Source organism: Phoca vitulina, unplaced genomic scaffold, assembly GCF_004348235.1.
Source record: "Phoca vitulina isolate PV1807 unplaced genomic scaffold, GSC_HSeal_1.0 scaffold47, whole genome shotgun sequence".
Lineage (NCBI taxonomy): Eukaryota > Metazoa > Chordata > Mammalia > Carnivora > Phocidae > Phoca > Phoca vitulina.
Genome location: NW_022589750.1, coordinates 4,489,864 through 4,513,119, shown reverse-complemented (window position 1 = coordinate 4,513,119; position 23,256 = coordinate 4,489,864). Strand labels below are relative to the sequence as shown.

The following is a 23,256-nucleotide window of genomic DNA, read 5'->3' as shown; positions in this document are numbered from 1 at the left end:
GCACCTGTCAGGCCTCCGACCATTAGCTTTGGGAAGAATTTCCAACATTCATAACTAGAATAATAATAATAATAACTAAGTGCACTGAGCACTTCCATGTGCTGGGAACTGAGATAAGTGGCTTTGCCTGCTTTATCTCATTTAAGCCCCCCCAAAAAAAACTCTTGTAAAATGCCCCCATTTTACGAAGATGGAAGCTGAGTCTTAGAAAGAAAACACACAATTTGCTTCAAGACAGAGTTTGTCAAGGACAGAACATTTGAAGCCATACCTGCCCAACCCCAGAACCTGCATTTTTTTTTAACTAATAGACAACATCTCTGAGCAATTAATCTCCTGCGGAGATTCTCCTGGGTGATGGTTTATGGCCGAGCAGAGGGGGATTGCTCCCTCTGAGGGTCTGCGTTCCCCAAGAGGCTCCCCAGACAGTAACACTTTCACCTGGTTCCTTTCAACATGGAGTGAGAGGTTTTCCCTTTTAACCTATGGCAACCCCTTCCTACGACAGAGATACGCATCAGCTGGGGTGGGATATGGAGTCGAGGAGGCCATTACGGCTCAGAATCTCTCCTCCCCAAGGTTGGCTCCCGGCCTGGACTCCCCTTCTCCAAAAGGGGGGGCGCCACCCCAAGAGTGCCTCATTGTTCAATATCGTCCTGCTGACACTGATCTACCAGCTCACCAGACACTTTCCAGATTTGTCAACTCCTCCAGGGGGCATTGCTTAGGCTCAGGCTGCAAGTCCTGCTATGTAATCAATACACATACCCCAAAGAAGGATTTTCTAGTTGAAATCTTTGTGGTAGAAGACAGACCGAGCGGTTATAAAACCAAGTCGGCAACTGCCTGTAGGCTCTGAAGTGACCCAGTGCTTACTCCAGCCCGTTTTATCACAAGCTACCTGTGTGACTTGGGGCAGGTGCCTTACCCTGTTAGAACCTCAGGTCTCACCTGGAACTTTGGAAAGATCTGCACACCTCTAAGGTTCTCATAGAGACGTAGTGAGATGACATATGGATGGTGCTTCACCCCACACCTAGCACAGGGAGGCTCTGCAGAAGTTCGCCCCTTTCTTATTTGAAAAATGATGGCATTCTTTTGGATGACCTTCCCTTCCAGTTCTAACAGGCTGGCATGCCATATTGTCTCAATTCTGAACAACATCAGAGTTCCTGGGTTATAATGCCAGACTCTCGAGGTGTTGGACACTATTTCTCAGACACTCTCCATGAGAATTCCTTCTCCTGGTATCACACGGTGGTTCCCAGTGGTCTCCTCCAGAAAACAGCCCCAAATCTGTGTAAAGGATTCAAATCAGTCCTGATTGGATGGAAGAAAACGGAGTATTCACATTTTCTTCCCATTATCTCCACCCTTCCACACAAACATGTTAAAGAAACGGCTTTTAACCCCTAACTTAACATACCATCCCATCATCCACTTCTTTGGGCAAATGCTGTCTCACGGGCTGGACAGAAAGGGTGACAACGGAGGGACAACTGAGTCCCTGTGACAACTGTCTTTTCTCTAACTCCCAGAACGCCATTGACATCCTGGGCTTCAGCTCAGAGGAGAAAGTCGGGATCTACAAGCTCACGGGGGCTGTGATGCATTACGGGAACATGAAGTTCAAGCAGAAGCAGCGGGAGGAACAGGCTGAGCCTGATGGCACCGAAGGTAACCACGTCTGGGCAGAGACTGCCATCTGACTCTGCCCCTGTGTTCATGTGTGGACGGGGCCCCGTGGGATGAGCTCTGGGTTCATCCTGAGAGCTGCTCTTCAGAAGTAGCACAAACGGAATGTGAGGTGTCCAAAGCTCATTGTGCTTGCCCTGGGGAAGTCCACTCCCTCTGTCAAGGAATCCTATAGTGGTGGATCCTTGAAAAACAAAAGACATCATTCTCGTGAGTGAATAATCACTGTCCACCCTGCAGTTCACCTGTTATGTTAAGGTGGGCATTGACGAGAGAATATAGTTCCGTGAACTTCACTTTCTCTCGGTGCACGTCATTATTCATATGCAGAATGTGGTCCTAAGCACCTGGGCCAGGTGAAGAGGTTTCCTCCTCCCATTGCCTTCAATTCCACTCTGATATCTGTTGAACTTGACCCTGAACCAAGGACTGGTGTACAAATCTCCCCCCTTCCCCACCCCATGACACTCACCTGGGTGGTCACCCCATCCCCCTCTGCCTGGTCCTGGAAACAGAGCAGAGGGCAGGGGGAGGGGCTACCAGCAGCAGGACCCACCCACCATGCGCCCTGCTCACGGGGCCTCATCTCTCACACTGTGTCTTACGAGCTCTGTAAGGAAAAGACTGCTTCATCTCCAGTAATTCTATCTATTGTTACATCCCCACAATGTGTGAAGCAGTGTGTCTTGAGCCCCAGATGATAGGCGAGAACAATAGCCTTGAAAGCAAGGCCAGGAAAATATATGGGACTTTATCACTGCCCATAAAGGCTCACCTGATTAGGGTCGGGTTGCCCGGGATAATCTCTTTTTATTAATTCCAAGTCGACTGATTGGTGACCTCATCGCAGGAGTAATAAAATAGCCCATCAACTTTCATTGATCCCACCCTTCGCACAAGTGGAGGGGATTATGCAAGGAATGTACACCAGGGGGCGCCAATCCTCGGGGCCATCTTGGAATCCGGCGTGGGGCAGTGGTGCGAGATAAGTGGCCGCAGAGAAACTCTGTTCAGAGCAAGAGACACTTCTGATTGGGGTAATCAGGGAAGGCTTCCTGGAGGAAGAGGGCACTGAAATGGACTTTAAAGGATGGGTAGGATTCTGAACGGTGTGTGGGGGTGGTGGGGGGAGAAGGCAGTCTGGGCAGAGGAAGCATAATGATCAAGGGGCGGGGGAAGGAATGTGAGGGGACTGAACAGCAGAGGGGTCCACTTTGGCTACAGAAGAGGATGTGTGCGGTGGATTTGTAAGAGATGGGGATTAAAAAGCGGCTATTTTGGTATCAGTTGGAGAGGCTATTTTGGTATCAGTTGGAGAGGGCCTTGAGTGCCGGGATAAATGGTTTAGGATGTACATGGTAGCTTGAACTCTCCACGTAGCAGGGGAAGTCCATGGGAATTAATCTGTGAGCAGTCAGGCTCACCAAGAGTGTGGGACCTTGAAAAGAAAGTGTATCAGGCTCCTCAGCAAAGATGGATCATATGATAAATATCACGGTGGGGGCTCAGGCCCCCTTCCAGCCCCAGCTGCTGTGTGTTCTGTGTGCAGGAGTTGAAAGATCCTACAAAGGGGAAAGTGGGGCTATAATCCAGCCCTGAGGTCCTCTGATGATGATGCCAGTCCAAGTGAACATTTGCTGAATGCTCACCACACACCCGGCCCCCACTTCACGACAACCCAGCCAATGGGGTCCTGCCACAACCCTCCCCCCCACCCACCCCCAGTCTACAAATGAGAAAACTGAGTAATAAGGAAGCAAAACCAAAATTTGAATGTCAGGCCGTCTGAGTCTAGAACCCAGGCTCTCTTCCACTATACTATTCCAAACGAGGGAGATGCCAGCTATTTTGAAGGGGCAGCGAGCAGGATTTGGTGCCTGTCTGACCACAAGCAGGTCAGGGATGAGGAGGAAAGATGTAATCACCCCAAGCTTTCAAGTTTAAGTGACTAGAAGAATATCATCCTCCTACATGGGCAGAGCAGGAGAAAGGGATAATTTGAGCAAAGAGGAAAGCAAACATTTGGCCTCTTATTAAGCACTTGACAAATACAGTCCTGGATTTTTATTGGCTCAACTCCCCAGCCAGCAATAATGTAATGGTCTCAACCAAGGAGGAGCTGGCCCTAGAGGAGCGATATTTCTCTACCTTCTCGATGAGCTCAGTGCAGGCAGCCAGGTCCATCCCAAAGTCAACTGAAGTCCCAATGAACTATATGAAATTGCCAATTCTCAACTGCTTTTGACCCTTTCCCAAAACCTGAAGGCTGGGTCAAGGTTTTGTAGTTCTCTCTCAGCTATGGGCATAGCATCTTGCAGAAATTTAGGAAGATGCTTTACATAGATTGTTAACTGCCCAAATGGTGCCTCCTTTACTCATACGCCATTTTGTTCAATTATCAGACTCCAATATTACTGTGTAACTGTATCCTCCTAAAAATGAAATTTACGGGCACCTGGGTGGCTCAGTCAGTTAAGCGTCCAACTCTTGGTTTCAGCTCAGGTCAAGATCTCAGGGTGGGGAGATTGAGGCCCAGGTCAGGCTCCAGGCTGACTGTGGAGACTGCTTAGGATTCTCTCTCTCCCTCTCCCTGCACCCCTCCCCTGCTCTCTCTCTCTCTCTCAAAAAAAAAAAAAAAAAAATTTAAATATCAGTAGGTCAAGATCAACCTTCAATTCAAGATTGCATCTAGAAGGCAAACTAAAAGTTCTGGAAAACCTGCACCCCTAGACTATGAGATCAAAGCCTCCTCGGACAAGCCCAGTCCTGGTGCATGTAGGAGAACATAAAAACACCAGAAAGGATTATAGGAAACGTTTCCCGGAGGACCCAGGACCTGATTGGCCACATCAACTGCTGCCGTCTTTGTGTGACACCATTTCCCTCTTCTTTCAGTGGCTGACAAAGCTGGCTACCTGATGGGTCTGAACTCTGCAGAAATGCTGAAAGGCCTGTGTTGTCCGAGGGTGAAGGTTGGGAACGAGTATGTCACCAAAGGGCAGAACGTCCAGCAGGTAATGGAGATGCTCTGAATTCAGCTGACTCAGTTATTCCGCTATTTTAACCACCATCTTAAAGTTCTTTCAATTGCAAGCGTCAGAAATGCATATGCAACTGACTTCAGCATTAAGGGGAATTTCATTCTTAGGCCCCTGGGGTAGCTCAAGGAATGCACATCGAGGAGCGCCGTTGGGCACCAGGAGGGCTGGAACCAGGAACTGAAGGGCCCTCTGGAACTGGGCAGCCCCTCGGCAGCTCCTTCCCTGGGGCTCCACAGACAGTCACTGCTCTCCTCTTCTGTGTCCTCACTGGGCAGACGAGCTCTTTCCACCTCTCCTACCCATGGCCACCCCATAGCTCCCAAGTTCACATCTCCATAGTTCAGCCTCCCGCAGAGACTGAGACCAGTATCTTTGATCCCAATTCCAAATTCTCAGGAGAGACACTCTGCATAACCCGACTTGAATCAGAAGTCCACCTCTGGTTCAGTTATTTGCGGCCAGGGTCTAGAGTCATGTGTTATAACCATGGTTGTTAGAACATCCTGTTCAACCATAGCTGTTAGGATGTTAGGGGAACATCCTAAGCTGGCAAGTGCTCTAAGGAATATTTAATATTAGGTTGGACTATATGAAATGGCCAATCTCCAACTGCTTTTGACCTTGAAGATGTCATCGGCTTCATGCTTCAACTTTGAGGGTTGAGTGGGTGATCTTTCTTCACGAATTTGAGGGTTGAGTGGGTGATTTTTCTTCAAGGTGACCAATTCGGTGGGCGCTCTGGCCAAGGCCGTCTACGAGAAGATGTTCCTGTGGATGGTCACCCGCATCAACCAGCAGCTGGACACCAAGCAGCCCAGACAGTACTTCATCGGGGTCTTGGACATCGCCGGCTTTGAGATCTTCGACGTGAGTTGTTTGAATAAATGGCCTTTTTAAGGACCTTCCACTTTGTGTCTGCTTTGCCGAATCCCCACTGGATTTTCCAGACTCACTCAAACTCCTTGCTATTTGCAACACCTAGTTCAACAGCCTGGAGCAGCTGTGCATCAACTTTACCAACGAGAAGCTGCAACAGTTCTTCAACCACCACATGTTCGTGCTGGAGCAGGAGGAGTACAAGAAGGAGGGCATCGAGTGGACTTTCATCGACTTCGGGATGGACCTGGCTGCCTGCATCGAGCTCATCGAGAAGGTAGAGAAATAGACGCTGCTCCCCAGGGACAGCTCCTCCTTGGTTGGGAGCATCATCTCTTTGCTCTCACTCTAACCTGATGATAGAATGGTGATCCTAACCCAACTCTTCCAGCCTTCAGAGAGCTGAATTCCCTTGCACAGAAAAGTGTTTGGAAAGCATGCATAATTCAGACACCTAAAGAGGTACATGAGGGTTAAGATCCAAGGGCTCAGTTCTCCCCAAGAATGTGAAGGGGACCCCGGGAGGAACCATAGCATTTCATACCTTTTTGACTTATCCAAAGACCCAAGGATGACAGACTATGGAGCAGTAGAGTTCTTAGAATAATGTTACTATAAAAATAGCAGAGGAGGGATGCCTGGGTAGCTCAGTTGGTGAAGCATCTGCCTTCGGCTCAGGTCATGATCCCAGGGTCCTGGGATCGAGTCCTGCATTGGGCTCCCTGCTCAATGGGGAATCTGCTTCTCCATCTTCCTCTGCCCCTCCCCACTGCTTGTGCTCGCTCTCTCTCTCAAATAAATAAATAAAATCTTAAAAAAAAAATTTTTTTTTAAATAGCATAAGACATTAACTGAAAAAAGGGAATTCCCATAACGTTTTGAGCACTGGTCATGTTGGAATGAGTTTATCTTCCTAAGGTGGCTACTGAGAAATCCAGACATGATTGTTCCAATATTACTCATATTATTTTATGTCTGTGTATGTACCTTTACTTTTTGGGGGGTGGGGTGGTAAGCCTATTGCTAAAAGTGAGCCACATGTATACACATACAGTTAGTTTCTTCCCATGTTCTCTTGTTCAACAAGCATTCATTAAGCGCCTACTCCGTGTCTAGCGCTGTACCCTGCGGTGCTCCTTAGCGACAGAGCGGTAACCACCAGAGAGGTTGTGTTTGGCTCCTGCAGACAATGGAGTCATTGAAACGTACTATTAAATGCTGAGTCATGGTCTGTCATCCTACTCTCAGCCCATGGGCATCTTCTCTATCCTGGAAGAGGAGTGCATGTTCCCCAAGGCCACAGACACCTCCTTCAAGAACAAGCTGTATGAGCAGCACCTTGGAAAGTCAGCCAACTTCCAGAAGCCCAAGCCTGCCAAAGGCAAGGCCGAGGCGCACTTCTCTCTGGTCCACTATGCCGGCACCGTGGACTACAACATCGCCGGCTGGCTGGACAAGAACAAGGACCCCCTGAACGAGACCGTGGTCGAGCTGTACCAGAAGTCTTCCCTAAAGTTGCTGTCCTTCCTTTTTTCCAACTACGCTGGTGCAGAAGCGGGTGAAATTCTCCCCCCGCCCCACCGCCCCAGCCCCGTGGGAAGCTCTGCATAATTACTTATGACCCAGAGCTGCTTCTTGAAGAACCAGTATTCGAGTGTGAACTTCAGACTGAGCTGGATTTATTTGTCTCTCTCTGATATCCAATTTTCTTTCTCCTATTCTTCTTCCTTAAGAGATTGAGTTCTATAGAGGTAAACAGGGCCTCTCAGGGGACAAAATAGCCAATACCACATTTTTAAATAGCTTTTAAAAATTGAGATAGGGTGGCTGGCTGGCTCAGTTGGAAGAGCATGTGACTCTTGATTTGGGGATCATTGAGTTGGAGCCCCATATTGGATGTAGAGAGTTCTTAAATAAATAAATGAAAACTTCAAAAACTGAGATATAATTCATATGCCATGCAATTTGCTCTTTAGAAAATTCAGGGGTTTTGAGTATATTTACTGGGTGTGCAACCATCTCCACTATCAAATTCGAGAACATTTTCATCAACCCTGTTACCCCTTCGCCAGGTCCTGGCAACTACAAATCTACTTTCTGTCCGTCTCTATGAATTTGCCTATTCTGGTCATTTCAGGTAAATGGAATCATTTTGCATCTGGCTTCTTTATTGTAGCAGAATGTTTCCAGGATTTGCCTGTGTTGGGACACACTTCTTTTTATAGATGAGTAATATTCCAGTGCATGGATAGCACACATTTTGTCTATCCACTCATGAGTTGATGGACATTTGGCCACTGTGGATCGTGCTGCTATGAACATTTGTATATAAGTTTCTATGTGGGCATATGGTGTCAATTCCCTTAGATATATACCTAGGAGTGGAATTGCTGAGTCATACGGTAACTCTATATTTAATTTCTTGAGGAAAGCCCAGACTGTTTTCCAAAATGGTTGCACAATCCAGGATCACTTGTTACCTTTACTCACATTATATTTTTAAAATAATTGCCAAAATAGGGTTTTAAGATTATGGACTGTCTTAAATGCATCAATTTAAAAACTTAATGTTCTTAATGTGAAAATACAGGCAAAATAATCATTCATTCTATAATTAGATCATTTTAAAAAACAAACAAGAAGGTGCACCTGGGTAACGCGGTGGGTTAAGCGTCAGACTCTGGGTTTTGGCGGAGGTCATGATGTCGGGGTCCTGGGATCGAGCCCCGTGTCAGACTCCAGGCTCAGTGCAGAGTCTCCTTGGGATTCTCTCTCCCTCCTCCTCTGTCCCTCCCCCTGCTCTCTCTCTCTCTCTCAAATAAATAAATAAATCTTAAAAAAAAAAAAAGAAAGAAAGAAAGAAAGAAAGAAAAAGAAACAAAAACCTTCAGCTCTGTCACATCAAAAGAAAACTGAAAGTTGTATTTCAGGGTTTCAAGGACATGGCCACCACTAAAAAAAGAAAATCCTTGTGGACTGTTGGTGGGAATGTAAGCTGGTGCAGCCACCGTGGAAAACAGTATGGAGGTTCCTCAAAAAATTAAAAATAAAATTACCATATGATCCAGCAATCCATATCTGAAGGAAGAAAAGTCACTATCCTAAAGAGATTACCTGCACCCCCATGTTCACTGCAGCATTATTTATGATAGCCAAGACATGGAAACAATCTAAGTGTCCATCGAGATGAATGGATAAAGAAAACATGGTGTGTATTCAGCCATAAAAAAAAAAGAGAAAATCTTGGATTTGTGACAACGTGGACAGACCTTGAGAACATGATGCTAAGGGAAATGAGGCAGACAGAGAAAGACAAATCCTGTACTATCTCACTTATATGTGGAATCTAAAAAAACCAATCTCTCATGGAAACAGAGGTCAGGCATTGTGGTTGCCAGAGGTGGGGGTGAGGAGTGGAGGAACTGAATGAAGGTGTCAAAAGATACTAACTTCCAATTTTAAGATAAATAAGCTCTGGGATATAATGTACAGCACGTGACTATAGTTAACAATACCGGATTGCATATTTATTTTTTTTTTTAAAGATTTTATTTATTTGACAGAGAGAGCACAAGCAGAGGGAGAGAGAGAGAGAAGCAGGCTCCCTGCTGAGCAAGGAGCCCGATGTGGGACTCGATCCCAGGACCCTGGGATCATGACCCGGGCCGAAGGCAGCCGCTTAACCGACTGAGCCACCCAGGCATCCCCTGGATTGCATATTTAAAAGTTGCTAAGAGAGTAGATCTTAAAAGTTCTCATCACAAGGAAAGTAATTGTAACCATGTATGGGCACAGAGGTCAACTAAACTTAATGTGACTATTTCAAAATATATACATGCATCAAACCATTATGTCAGTACACCTGAAAGTTACACGGTGTAATTTATATGTCAATGATATCTCAATAACATGGGTGGGGGGCAGGGAGAGGGCTCAGGGCTGCATCTGATGCACCCTCTGTGTCTGTCTCCAGGTGACTCCGGGGGAAGCAAGAAAGATGGGAAGAAGAAAGGCTCCTCTTTCCAGACCGTGTCAGCGGTGTTCAGGGTTTGTGTTTTGGCAGTTTCTACGTTCGGTTGTTTTTCTGCCCCGTGAAATGGCATTTGCTGAGGTAAATGCGCTTGTTCTGATTTGTGTCCCAGGAAAATTTAAACAAGCTGATGACCAATTTAAGGAGCACTCACCCTCACTTTGTGCGATGCCTGATTCCCAATGAGACCAAGACTCCCAGTGAGTAAGAATCCACCAGAACAGGACTCCCCGAGACGTGTGCAAACTTCTGTGTGCGTGTGTGTTTTCCTGAGCAGAGGGTTATGGTGTTTATCACCTCTCAATGTCATCTTTGAAGTAACATGTCCAGATTTAGCAAATACCCATTAAGTTCAAATTTCAGATAAACAATAAAAAATGTCTTCATGTAAGTATGACCCATGCCGTATTTGGGATACACTTACACTAAAAAACGATTTATTGTATCTGAAATTCAAAATCACCTTGGCATCCTGTATTTTATCTGGCACCCTAACTCTGAAATCATATCCCAAATAGTTAAGTACATTTAGAGACACATCAGAGCCATGATTTTCATAAGTTTCTCCAAGGGTTCTGTGACTCCTTTCCCCCAAAGAGCACCACTGCATCTCGAGTATTCCACAGTTAAAACACCTGTTTCCCAAGCCTATATGGTATACCGTTACCCTATCATCTCTACTGCTTCTAATAGTGAGGTGAGTATAGTTCTCCCCATTTTACAGATGGGAAAACTGAGAACTGTAGATCTTAGAACACTGCACAGTATAGTAGATCCTTAACCGTCACTCAGTCCCCGATTCAGAAATATTCTTCGAGGGTAGCAGCATCTCAGTGCCATTTGTCACAAAGAGAAGAACACACAGTCACACGGAGCTCTGACTCGGAGGCAGCTCACTTACAGCTGATAGAATTATCTATCCCAAACATGAGTAAGCATCCTGCCTCTGCAATGTGAGAAGGGATTGAGAGGCCGAAAGGAAAAAAAAAAACCCAGCTCCATCTGTTACTGCCCATGGGACCCTTAGCTGCATACTCTAGCTTTCTGGGCAATAAAATGAAGATTAAAGTGGCATTTCATGCATGCACTCAGCTACTCACTTATTTATTTAATGAGCGCTTATAAACTGTAAATATTAATTCACTCAACCTGCTTTACGGGGTGGTTGTGAGGATCGCTTGAGTGAGTGCATGTCAAGCATTTCAAGCAGGCTAAGTGCCTTGTGAACACCCAGTGTATGGCTGTCGATGATAATACTAATAATTGTTATTAGTATAATTACAAGAAGAAGAAGAATTATGTAATAATGTTATGTATGATAATAACCATGAGAGAAATTATAACATTGTGGGGAAATAATTTTATTATTACATTAAAGATTAATTGCTTGTGATATTATTACAGTATAATTACATTATTAATTCTTACGATATTTATTTGTATTACTATTATTACTGAAAACCGGGCATTTTAATTCTCCAAACGACCATGGCTACTATGTGTAGTGGGATCCATCTTCCGTGAATAAGTCAAAGGCAAAAACCAGCCAGCGCCCTGTTTGGACCCTCGTTGTCTTTGCAGGCTGCACCCCTCCCAGTGCGCCCAGCACAGCCCATTTCTCCTCCAGGGTTGGAACAGAGCTGTTTCTCTGGTTACGCATCAAACGAAATTGTTGGCTCGTGTGTAGCTGTCTTGTCACAAAGAAAGCGGATTTCCATTATCGTTTTTGAGCACATGTCTGCACAAATCAAACGGGCCGTCCATAAAGCACCTGCCTGCAAGGATCAGGTGACAGGGGATGGATGGCCCCTCGCTGGGTGCAACCTCTACCTCTAGGGGCCCCCAGGGGTCTGGGCAATCCACCGGTTTCCTTTTTCTCTTGGAAGGTGAATTGTGATGAAATCTCCATCCCTTCCTGTGGATTTTGCTTCTCCTTCGTTCTGGTCCCTCTCTGTTTTCTTTCTTATTTCTGAGAATAGACTAAGACCCTACGATAGGAACATGGGCGAGGCTTTGGAAAGGACCTAGTGGGGCCTCTTCATTTTCTAGAAGAGGGAGTTGAGACTGCGGAGATTGAAGGGCCTGCCCCAGGGCATCCGGAGCTGGGGCTGGAGTCCTGGTCCTGGATCAAACGGCTGGCACATTCAGTGCATGGTGGATGGTGGCCGCTCGAGCAAGGGGATCGAGGGGAAAGCGTGAGGAGGAATGGGCGAGCAGGCTGAGCAGGTTAAGAGGGGCTAGTTTGGATCATTTCAGCAGGCCCCAAGGTGTGGGGGCTGCCCTGGTTGTCTGGTGCCCGGCCTGAGCGTGGCGACAGCCTGATGAGACAATGGTTGGGGGACGCGGGCTTTGGGTTGGTTAGCTTGCGGGGGGGTGAGATGTGTGCCCCCAGGGGAGCCCTCTGCCACCCTAGGAACTGGCTCTCGGGGGCAGTCTCTCGGGCTCCGCAAAGGCCCCAATTTGCCAAAGCATCATAAAATACAGACCGTAAGACACACTGATTCACACAAATGCCCCCGAAGCTGAGATGGCAGGAAAAGGAATTTGTCGGAGGAGACGAATGAGGGATAAAGAGAAAATTCTTCAGCGACGGTAAGGTGAGAAAGATAAGGCAATAGCCCAAGGGACTTTTAGAAGTTTTGCACATGGGTCAGAGGGCAGAGAGGATTGTCTTTATGGGCTTTCCAGACACCGTCTCTGCCTGGGTTGGGAGGGACACGGGGAGAGCCCTGGGCAAAGTCAAGCCAGTTCTGAGCCTGCGGCGACAGCGGGGGCCCCCGGGAAGGAGGGAGCCCAGTCTCAGCTCTGCGACTAGGCGGCAGGGCCCTCACCTCTCCAGGAAATGGGGTCACACAGCTAGCAAATGCCAAAACCGGCATCGGAGCCCCTCAAAATCCTCATCCGAGAAGTACTGGGAGCTGGACTTGGTGATCCGTCAGGTTCGCTCCCACGAAAGGTCCTCTGAGTGTCTGATATGATTCTTCTGGGTCTTAACCACTCCTTCCTCGAGAGAATCGCTGGCCAGTAGAATCATCAGGAACGATGGAAATATTGCACGTCTGTGCCGTCCAGTACGTTAGCCATTGGGTACATGACATGCCGCTGGTGCAGCTAGGAAAATGAACTTTTCATTTTAATGAATTTAAATTTAAATAACCACATGTGGCCAGAAACTATTGTATCAGATGGCACAGCTCCAGCAGAACCTTGAAAATTGTGTAAATGAGTAGCCATCTCTCCTCCCAGCCACCAAGGAAAGCTGTGAGCCTTCTAGCAGTTTCCAGAAGGTTCATCAGAGACAGCTTTAGCCCTCCCTCTCCCCAGCAACCTAGGGAACCCACAAGGAAAAGCCATTATGCAGCCATAAGACGGCTCCTAACCCCTCACACAGCCCCAGTACAGAATTTTCTTAGTGCCCATTTGATTTGTGCCTGACCCAAGAGAATCCCTGATAAGAGCTTGTCCCTATGGCTCCTCTTCTTCCTCCCAGCATTAGCGCCACCACCCCCCCACTCCTTCCCAGAGCTCATGCTCAGCAGCTAGCAGATAACTGCTCTGCATTCAACTGCCTGCACCCTCTAAAGCATGGCTGTCCTTCTCTCTGTTTCTCTGCTCCCACTAAAGTCACAGCCTGCAAATGCTACTGCCCTGACCTTGAGTAGAGAAGGGCACATCACGTTATCTAATGGGAAGTCCGGAGGGTACCTATGCTCATTCCAGCCTAGCTAAGTCTCAAGGGTCACGAACAGGGTAAAGATCAATATTTTGGCTTTTAGCCCGTAAGAATGGGATGCTTGGGTATCCCCAGGAGGTTGGGATTATTTCTACTGTGAGACTATAGATAGGCTCCAGGCTCTCCCAGCCCCTCCATCTTAGAGTTGGCACTAACTTTATCCACTCAAGTCTGGGTGCATTGGTGTGTCTCTCGGTGGCCAGACCATCAAAGACAATGAAAAAGCCGCCGACATATCCCCGGGACACTCTCTCCCCAGGCGTGATGGACCACTACTTGGTCATGCACCAACTACGCTGTAACGGGGTCCTTGAGGGCATCCGGATTTGCAGGAAAGGGTTCCCCAGCCGGATCCTCTATGCTGACTTCAAACAGAGGTAAGTCACCTGGCTTTGCATCTCTCTTTCTCTTTTTTAAGATTTTATTTATTTATTTGAAAGAGAGAGAGAACATGAGCCGGGGGAGTGGCAGAGGGAGAGGAAGAAGCAGATTCCCCCGCTGAGCAGGGAGCCCGACACGGGGCTCGATCCCAGGGACCCCAAGATCATGACCTGAGCCAAAGGCAGATGCTTAACCGAGCCACCCAGGTGCCCTGCATCTCTCTCCTTCTGAGGTCACCTTGTGCGTTCCCCAGAGGAACTTCTTGGGCTGGGTGTTTGGTGAGCTCACAGCTTCCCAGGGTTTCCATGAGCCTTGTCTTTAGCTGGGGGAATGATCTATGCCCAAAGTGGTCCCAGGATCAGAACCCCAACCCTCCAGCTCAACTGTGCCTCCAGAGCGAGTTTCTCACCTTCCACACTATTGACATTTGGGGCTAGATAATCCTTTCTTGTGGGGCTTGTCATGTGTGTTGCAGGATTTTAGCAGCATCCCTGGTCTCTACCTACAGTGTTGGGAGCAAACCACACCCCACCCACACACTGGGACAATCAAAAATGTCTCCAGACATTGCCAGATGTCCCCTGGGCAGGGGGGAGAAGGGGGGGGGTTAAGTTGTCCCCAGTTGAGTCCTGCTGTTCCAGGCCAGCTCTCTCCTCCCAGCTGCCATCTGGGCCCACAATTCCAGGCCTTGTCTGGAGTAGAGGAAGGGAGAGAACACTTCAGAGGTAGGAGGACCAAGGTCTGCAAGTCACAGAGGATTTCAAGGTTCTTTTATGCCGATAAGAACTATTTCCTCTGAAAACAAAATTCCAGCTGTGTACCCCCCTCTCCCAGACTAGCTGTACGATATTCCATTTCCTCCTAAGGCTGGAGCAGGAGAAGGTTCTAGAAGGCCTGGTCTTAGGTAGGGGGCGGGCCTTGTCTCAGCTATGGGGCCTCTCTCGGGGATTGAATCCATTCAGGAAATTTTGTCCCTCGACGGAAACTGCCTCCCAACCTAGCACTGCCAAGCCAATGAAGAGGGCCTCAGTAGATGCTAGGCCTGACCCAGCTTCCAAAGCCAGACTGGAGTGAGGGTAAGGCGTCTTCTCGGCTTCCTGTGTGCTTGGCCAACTGCTCGGCAACTCTTGTCACCTAAACCGGGGTGGCTCTCCAGAGTCCGTTTCCCTCAGGGGAGGGCATGGCCTTTCTGGCCATAGGTCATCACAGAATGGGCTGGGCCCTGGCAGGGGTGAGGCCCCTGAGCAGAGAGGAGCAGGGTGAGGCCCTCAGGAAATTGCACGGAGGGAGCACTCTCCCAGCTCTGTGCGGCCAGAGGCCCTTCTACCCCAAGATCCCCCACACCCAGCTGTCTCCAGGTAGCCGACTGACCCTGCTCCGCACCCCCCCGCCCCAGGTACCGGATCCTCAACCCCAGTGCTATCCCTGAAGGGCAGTTTATTGACAGCAAAAATGCTTCTGAGAAGCTTCTGAGCTCCATCGACGTGGACCGGGAGCAGTACAGGTTTGGCCACACCAAGGTGAGAACACGCGAACAAGGGACACCTCCCCGCTCCACCCCATGTCACCCACAACCCCGGGGCTGCTTGTCAGCTGGTGGGAGGAAAGGGCCTCTTTCCCCGTCCGGCCAACCTGATGACCCCATTGCGCAGGAGCCCACACAGAAGGAGCCTGGGTCTAGGTATCGAGAATTCTGTCTCCGTGTTGATTTCTAAGTGTCTAGAGGCTTAATTGGAAGCCAGCCCCCCTCACCCCCAGCAATGGAAGAAAGCAATAGAAAGCTCTAGGGTCCTAAAAGAGCAGAGCAAAGGCACTCTTACATGGGACGAGAGAGCCAAGGAAGGAGGAGAATGCAGCAAGGATTCCAGGAACAGTGAAAACTGGGAGGAATGATGATAACAGATAAAAATGGCTACCATTTATTGAGCACAGGGGGATCCGGCCCTGTGACTCGGCCTCTATGCACCTTGCATTCAGTCCTCCCGATAACCCGAAGGTGATAAGGCTAGTCCTGACCTCGTGGGGTTACAGGGAGGGCAGGGGAATAAAGGCTCCCAGAAGGCAAGAAACTTGCTCGAGTTCACATGGACAGTGAGGGACAAAGGCCAGCTTCAAATCCTGGCCTGACTGCAGAGCTCTCCCTCCTGGAAAGGGCCAGTCCGGGGCCTGTGCCCAGCCCCCCCGGAGCTCTGCTTCCTCGGAATGTCAGCGGTGTGGGCCATGGGTGAGTGGGCCAGAGGGTAGGACAGAGGGCAGACAGAGAGGAGGATGGGGAGGAAGAACCATCTATGAATTTCTCCCAATCTGGGCACAGTTGAGCTCGGAGGGTACTTTCTGGACCCATCCTTGCCTCCTGTGAGTGAGCTCTGTCCGAATCGGTCTGTGGGGGTTGGAGGGGCCTGGACGTCCTGTGGAACAGAGCTCAGGAGAGGCCACTGTGGGGCCCAGTGGACTGCTGGTCCCAGGCCACGGCTCTGAAGGCTGAGGGCTGGGCTGGGCAGAAACAGGCTCCCAAGGAGGGCCCCAGTTTGCACGGCGGCTGAGAACAAAGCAGGGCTCGTCTCTCCTCTGACGCAGGTGTTTTTCAAAGCTGGACTTCTCGGACTCCTGGAGGAAACGAGGGACGAGAAGCTGGTGACCCTGATGACGTGCACGCAGGCCATCTGCCGGGGGTACCTGATGCGGGTGGAGTTCAAGAAGATGACGGAGAGGAGGTGATGTGGACCCTCGCCCCGCCTTATCCTGCCCTCCCTACTTCGCAGCTGCTGGTTGCTTCCTGGTTTCGGTCTCAGGCATCTCTGTCCTCGCTCCTTCATTTAACCAACACCTGCCGGGCAGCCCCTCTGTGCTGGGGACCCTGCATGGCACTGGGGATAGAGAGAGGAGTCCTGCCCTCCAGGAGCTCAGGGGTGGGTTGGAAACAGACCCTTGCATGGCTGACTATAACACGCATGACAAGTGCGAAGTCAGAGTCACATTCGGGGCAATGGGGGATGGTGAGAACAAGCCCTCCACCTGGCCGGGGGTTGGGGCAGGCTGAAGGAGTCAGCAAGAGGAAAGAACTTTCTGAAGGAAGCTTTGCTTGGCCTGAGAAAGGATAGCCTGGAGGCCACCATGGTGGGAGCGAGGAGGGAGATGCACCCAACACAGGCTTCCCTGTACCACGTTCATGAGACCAGACGCGGGCGTCAGCTGGGAAGAATTGGCAGGTGCATATGGGGACGAGTGAGAGGATTGGGTTTGCAGACGATGACAAGGACCTGAACTAAGACGTAGTCCAGCTGTGAGGGAGCAGGGGATGGATTCCAGGGACACTGAAGAGTTTTACTCCTTCGATAATTCACAAGCAACACTGGTGGCTGGTTACGTGCGGGAATTTCAGGGAGGGGGAATTTGGGGGGAGGTCCGTTCTCCTTGATTCCCTGATGCCCTCTACAGCCCAAACACTGGTGTTGCCACGTGGGCCACCACCGTGCATTCGTCAAGAACACCTCGTGGGCATCTAGCTGGGTGAAGTGAATGGAAGCCAGCACAGAAACAGGGGAGAGAAGAGCCCTCAGCAGGAGCCGGTTTATGGGAAAGGGAAGCAAGTTTTCAGGCACACGTGAGCTCTGGAGGATACGGAGTAGGAGGTAAGGCAGGTGACCCTGACCCTGGACACAGGCAACACTCAAAATCAGGAAACTCGGCGAATTCTAGGAGAGCGAGTGTCGGGGAGACGGTCTTGGGTGTACATCCACAGGTAAGCAGGAAGAGGGACCCCACACATCAGAGCACCCTGAGGCAGGAATCATGGAATCAAAGGCAATGGGGTCTTTCAAAAAGGTGAGAGCCATTCAAATGTGGGAGACGGGCGCCTGGGTGGCTCAGTCCGTTAGGCGTCTGCCTTCCGCTCAGATCATGATCCCGGGGTCCTGGGATCGAGTCCCGCATCGGGCTCTCTGCTCAGCAAGGAGTCTGCTTCTCCTTCTCGCTCAGCCTGCCGGGCCCCCTGCTTGCGCTCTCTCGCTCTCTCTGTGTGTCAAATAAATAAGTAAAATCCTTAAAAAAAACTGTGGGAGACAGACTCAGGAGAGTAGAGATGAAGATGCTCCTAGTGTTGGTAATCAGGATCTTAGGCACCGCATCTCCAGGGCAGCGATGGGGACGGAAGCCCGGGGGCGGGAGGGGGGAGGGTCCACAAATGACCCCGTGTCCTCTCTCACCTCCCCCCCTCTGTGCATGCTGTTGCCTCTGCCCCCCATCTGCAGAGCACACCCCAGGGCCCAGAGGAGCCGCAGACCTTGGCTGCCCCTGCTTCCCACCTAGCGGGGAAGGGTGAAGGGCCTGGGCCCCCCGGGCAGGGGGGGGCGGACCCCAGTCCTTGCTGTGGTTCATTAACGCAGTCCGACGGGATGCACAGGGACTCCATCTTCTGCATCCAGTACAACATCCGCGCCTTCATGAACGTCAAGCACTGGCCCTGGATGAACCTGTTCTTCAAGATCAAGCCGCTCCTCAAGAGCGCGGAGGCGGAGCAAGAGATGGCCACCATGAAGGAAGACTTCGAGAGGGCCAAGGAAGAGCTGGCCAGATCTGAGGCTCGCCGGAAGGAGCTGGAGGAGAAGATGGTGTCCCTGCTGCAGGAAAAGAATGACCTCCAGCTGCAGGTCCAGTCTGTAAGTACCTTACGTGTGCGGATAGAAACGAGGAGCAACGCTGAGGCCCCAGCAGGTGCGTCAAGGTAAGGGGCAGTGGTGCCACCTAGTGGGTGTACGGAGTATTGCAGCGCAACCAGCCGGTCGGAAGAGGGAGGGGGTGGGGCTTGGCGGCCGCAGAGATGCTGTTGGAAGCATGTCTGCGAAGGGAATTTCGGCTCACCCTCATTTCTATCTGTCTTCCACAGCGGAGTTAGACCTAGTTTGCTGTGGGTATGAGGGGGAATGTGTCTGTCCTCATAATTAAAACCTGTCAGGAATGCACCAGGTCTTTAAAAAAAAAAAAAATCATGTAAATAAAAAATTAAAGTAAATCACTAAAACAATTCAAAGGAGGAATAATTTTATTTGATAATTGTATCAATTCACAAGTTAGGGCCTTTTAATAAACTCCCAAATGCCTTGCATACAAAGCATTTTCTCCTCCCTTTTATACTTTCCCAATCAGTACAGTGTGGTCATTAGGAGCACTTTCCCAAGCCCAGTGGGCAAGAGGATAAGTTTTGGAACCAGATAGCTGGGTTTATGTCCCAAACTGTCCACTTGATAGCTGTGTGGCTTCAGGCAAGTTACTTAGCCTCTCTGTGCCTCGGTTTTCTCATCTGTAAAATGGGCACAGTAACAGCACACGTCATGGGGTTGCTGGGAAGATCGGATGAGTCCATGCCTGTGAAATGCCGAGCCCATAGTACGTGTTCAATTAACACTGACGCTTATTCTTATCCGTAACCTTGAAATGTGGGTCCAGTTTTTACAACACTCTCGTACAAGAAGATATAGCCCGATTAGATTTAAGAATAGAATTAGCTAATCTTGGCCTACCCAAGAAACTCATTACAGAGCCTTCTGGGACATGTATCTACTTAATCACTTTATTCCTATTTTGAACTTCCTGTTCCATGGCTCGAGGAGGCAGAGCTCACAGGGAGAGACCGCAATTTTCCATTGGAAGTTAAAAGGTAGTAATGTTTTGAAAATACCAGTTAGCTTGTGGTAACATCGATTAGAGGAGTCATTTTTCAATGGGTGGTGAAAGGAAGAGTGAAATGGCCGGCTGGCCGAATTTGGGCAAATTGACAGAAGCTTCGTGAACTGTATGGACTCCTTTGTTTGGCATTATTTCAGGTGAATTTCTATTAAGTGGATGTCTTTGGTGGTTAGAGAAAGGTATAGGAATAATATACAAGTGGTGTGTGTGTGTTTGTGCATGTGAGTGTGTGCACATGAGTGTGTGTGTGCGTGTGTGACCCATTCCTTGGCTCAGGTCCAGAGAGTGGGCTTCTGGAGGGCAGAGTACTCCCCATGTAGGGTTTGCTGAGAGCCTTACCGAAACACAACCATCTGGTTCTTTCAGGAAACAGAAAACCTGATCGATGCAGAGGAGCGCTGTGAAGGGCTCATCAAAAGCAAGATCCTACTAGAAGCCAAAGTCAAGGAGCTGAATGAGAGACTAGAAGAGGAAGAAGAGGTGAACTCTGACCTCGTGGCAAAGAAGAGGAGCCTGGAAGATAAATGCTCGTCTCTCAAAAGGGACATCGACGACCTGGAGCTGACCTTAACAAAAGTGGAAAAGGAGAAGCACGCCACCGAGAACAAGGTGGGCAAACTGGGGAGTCCCACGGCTTCTGGAACCATCCTTACTCCCTCTCGGTGAGGAGCACTCATTGCCTGAAGTCAGAGGCAAGAGCGAGCAGACAGGCAGTGAGGTCCCACCAAGTTCTGTCCTTCTCTGCCTTGCTGTCTGTCCCGCAGGCTCTTCTCAACCCTCCTCCTGCCTGGCTGGTGGGACCCCAAACTTCCAGCCCCCAACCCATCCTGCACAAAGCAAGAGATCCTCAACAAGGGTGGCGTCCTATTCATCCTTGTTTGCACTTGGCTCAGGAAGAGCAGACCAAAATGCCTCCAGGGGCCAGGCAGATGATGAGGGAGGCAGGTGGCAAAGGAGGCAGAAAGCGGGGTGACCCCACGCACTGGCAGGGACCCTCGTGTGTTACTGGCAGAGTATAGACTGACGCAGCCTTCGGGAAAGCATTGGAAATACTTGGTCAAGTTAAGGATCCTCACATTTTACAGAAATGCGCGAAAAACACAGCACTTGGTTCACATAATAATGGTTGCTCATGAGGCAGAGCAAGGGATGGGGCTGCGCTGGTGTGAGATGACCCAGAGTTGGTGTGGGCTAGACTCCCGGGAATGGTGGAAAGGGACAATCAGAAGGTGTGGAGACTTGGCAAACAACTGTGCACCTGCCCTATCGGTGGCGGAAGCCCTGACCCAGCTGCTTCCAAGGGGAAATGCAAATCCAGCATCACAAAGCTTTGGATTTTCCATGCGCAGCCAGGAGTCCAGATTTTATGTGAAATTTCACTGCTTCTTTCAATATTGATAAACTTATTCAGCAGTTGTAAACTATTATGTGAATTAAAGAAAACCTGTCCCTGGCCAGATTCAGCCCACAGGGCAGGAGTTTAGCAACCTCTGATCTGGAAGAGTGTCGTACGTAAAGCAAAGTTCGATTTAATGCCTTAAAGCTTCATGTGTGTTGTCTCCCCTCCTGCTTCCTGATGGCGCAGGCTTCCCATTCTGGATGTTCTTGCATGGCACGTTGTATCTTTCCTTACTCTTCTGCCTTATTCTAAACCCCAGTCCCCCAACCTGGAAAACACATTCCCGTGGATATGGAATGATAAAGAGAGATTGATGGGTTGCCCTTCAGAAGCATCCTGTTTGCATGTATCAGTGTACTCCCTCCTAAGATATAAACCTCTCTATGAAGGAACGATGCTAACGGGGGGATTTGCGGCTCTGTAGCGGGCCAGCAAGGAAGTGAAGAGCTGGGAGGCTTCCAGTTTCAGGATGATGCAGCCAACACAGTGAACACCTGTGGGGGAGGTAGAGACGCAGTAGCCAAAAAAGAAAGAAAAAGGAAAAGGAAAGGGGAAAAAAAATCAATAGCTTCTGATTGAATTGTTTGAGCACTCCATTGGTGTTGATATCTTCCCAGGTAAAGAATCTTTCTGAAGAAATGACAGCACTTGAGGAAAACATTTCCAAACTGACCAAGGAGAAGAAGTCTCTGCAGGAAGCCCATCAGCAAACACTGGATGATCTCCAGGTGGAAGAAGATAAAGTCAACGGTCTAATGAAAATAAATGTCAAGCTGGAACAGCAAACAGATGACGTAAGGATATTTTACTACTGTGTTCTAATGGCTGTTATTTGCAGAGGCAGGGGTTAAGAGGGGGGTCTAACTTCTGATTCTGAAGCAGATGAACTGAGTCCGGACCTCAGCCCCCTCCACACGAGTCTGGAATGCTGAGCGAGCCACTTAAACTCTGCAGCCTTTGTGTCTACCTTGTGAAATGGGGCTACAACCAGCTCCATTTCAGAGGGTTTCCATGGAAAGCTCAGCACGGGGGCGCCTGGGTGACTCAGTCGGTTAAGCATCTGCCTTCAGCTCAGGTCATGATCCCTGGGTCCTGGGATCGAGCCCCGCATCAGGCTCCCTGCTCAGTAGGGAGTCTTCTTCTCCCTCTCCCTCTCCCCCTGCTTGTGCTTTCTCTCAATAAATAAAATCTTGAAGGAAGGAAGGAAGGAAGGAAGGAAGGAAGGAAGGAAGGAAGGAAGGAAGGAAGGAAGGAAGGAAGAAAAAAAAGAAAGAAAGAAAGAAAGAAGAAAGAAAGAAAGAAAGAAAGAAAGAAAGAAAGAAAGAAAGAAAGAAAGAAAAGAAAGAAAAAAGAAAAGAAAGAAAACTCAACATGTAGAGAGTGTTAGTAAAACATTAGCCCCGTCATCATCATCAACATCATCGTAATTAGCATGCATTTGCAGGTCCTTGGGTTCCAAAATCTCCAATCCTGTTCTAACATTGTTAAAATTGAGTTATTTTAACATTGTTAAAAATGAGTCCTGTTTGTGGCCATGACAATTACCATTTTTTCCCCCATCGTGTTACTTTTTTTGTTTGTTTCTGAGATAGACTGTAGTGATTCATCAGTTGCATATATGTTCCCTGGTGAAAGAGCCAGGCCTGACATTTTCAGGCTTACTCACGGTTGTGGCTAGAACTTGTCCAGATTGCATGTTTTCCTGAGGCCAGAGCAGGCGAGCTCCACCCCTACCACCCTGTTCCCCACACCCACACGTGTGCACACATTCATGGACACACACATACACAGAGTAGCCCTGATCTCCCCACCGATGCATGGTGTCAGCTGGGAGGAGTGACAGTGTGCAATCTAGACCTTCCCGGGCTTGGCTGTAGCAGAGCCCGTCCACAGATGCCCGGCTTGTTCCCGTCTGCGCACAAGCATGCACCTATGGGCACCATGATCCTACAGGAAAGGGACAGGCCAAGTGGGAATCAGCCGAAAGAGGCACCAGAAGGCTCCCGAGAGATCCAGCCCCCTGGGGTAACCTTTGCTGCAGGAGGGAAGAGTGGGGACACGGGGAAACTTGCTCCCTCCCGGGGCCAGAGGCCAGCAGTCATGCCCCCACGGGAGCCCAAGGAAGCTGTGGGCATGGGTGCGGCTCAAAGGGCGAGCTCCAACCTTTTCTGCCCATGTCTTCCCCAGCTTGAGGGCTCCTTGGAGCAGGAGAAGAAACTGCGGGCAGACCTGGAGAGAGTAAAGAGGAAGCTGGAAGGGGACCTGAAAATGTCCCAGGAATCCATTACGGATCTAGAAAATGACAAGCAGCAAGTGGAGGAGAAATTGAAGAAGTAGATATCTCGTGTTTGACCTCTGTGTTTGAGCCCGAATGCCAAATTAGCTGGCCTTTATAAAAGGTTTGTATTTCATGTTA

General features: G+C 49.3%; 1 protein-coding gene across 1 annotated transcript in view; it reads left to right on the top strand.

Moving 5' to 3' along the window:
- The window catches only part of MYH13 (myosin heavy chain 13), a 48,227-nt gene that overhangs the window by 8,321 nt on the left and 16,650 nt on the right, over nt 1–23,256 (top strand). Inside the window, 14 exon segments of the mRNA XM_032431680.1 lie at nt 1,539–1,677; nt 4,591–4,709; nt 5,454–5,603; nt 5,719–5,889; nt 6,861–7,170; nt 9,586–9,659; nt 9,755–9,842; nt 13,635–13,752; nt 15,153–15,276; nt 16,334–16,470; nt 18,159–18,414; nt 19,808–20,050; nt 21,458–21,634; nt 23,028–23,173. Coding sequence (XP_032287571.1) covers nt 1,539–1,677; nt 4,591–4,709; nt 5,454–5,603; nt 5,719–5,889; nt 6,861–7,170; nt 9,586–9,659; nt 9,755–9,842; nt 13,635–13,752; nt 15,153–15,276; nt 16,334–16,470; nt 18,159–18,414; nt 19,808–20,050; nt 21,458–21,634; nt 23,028–23,173 — 2,252 coding nt within the window.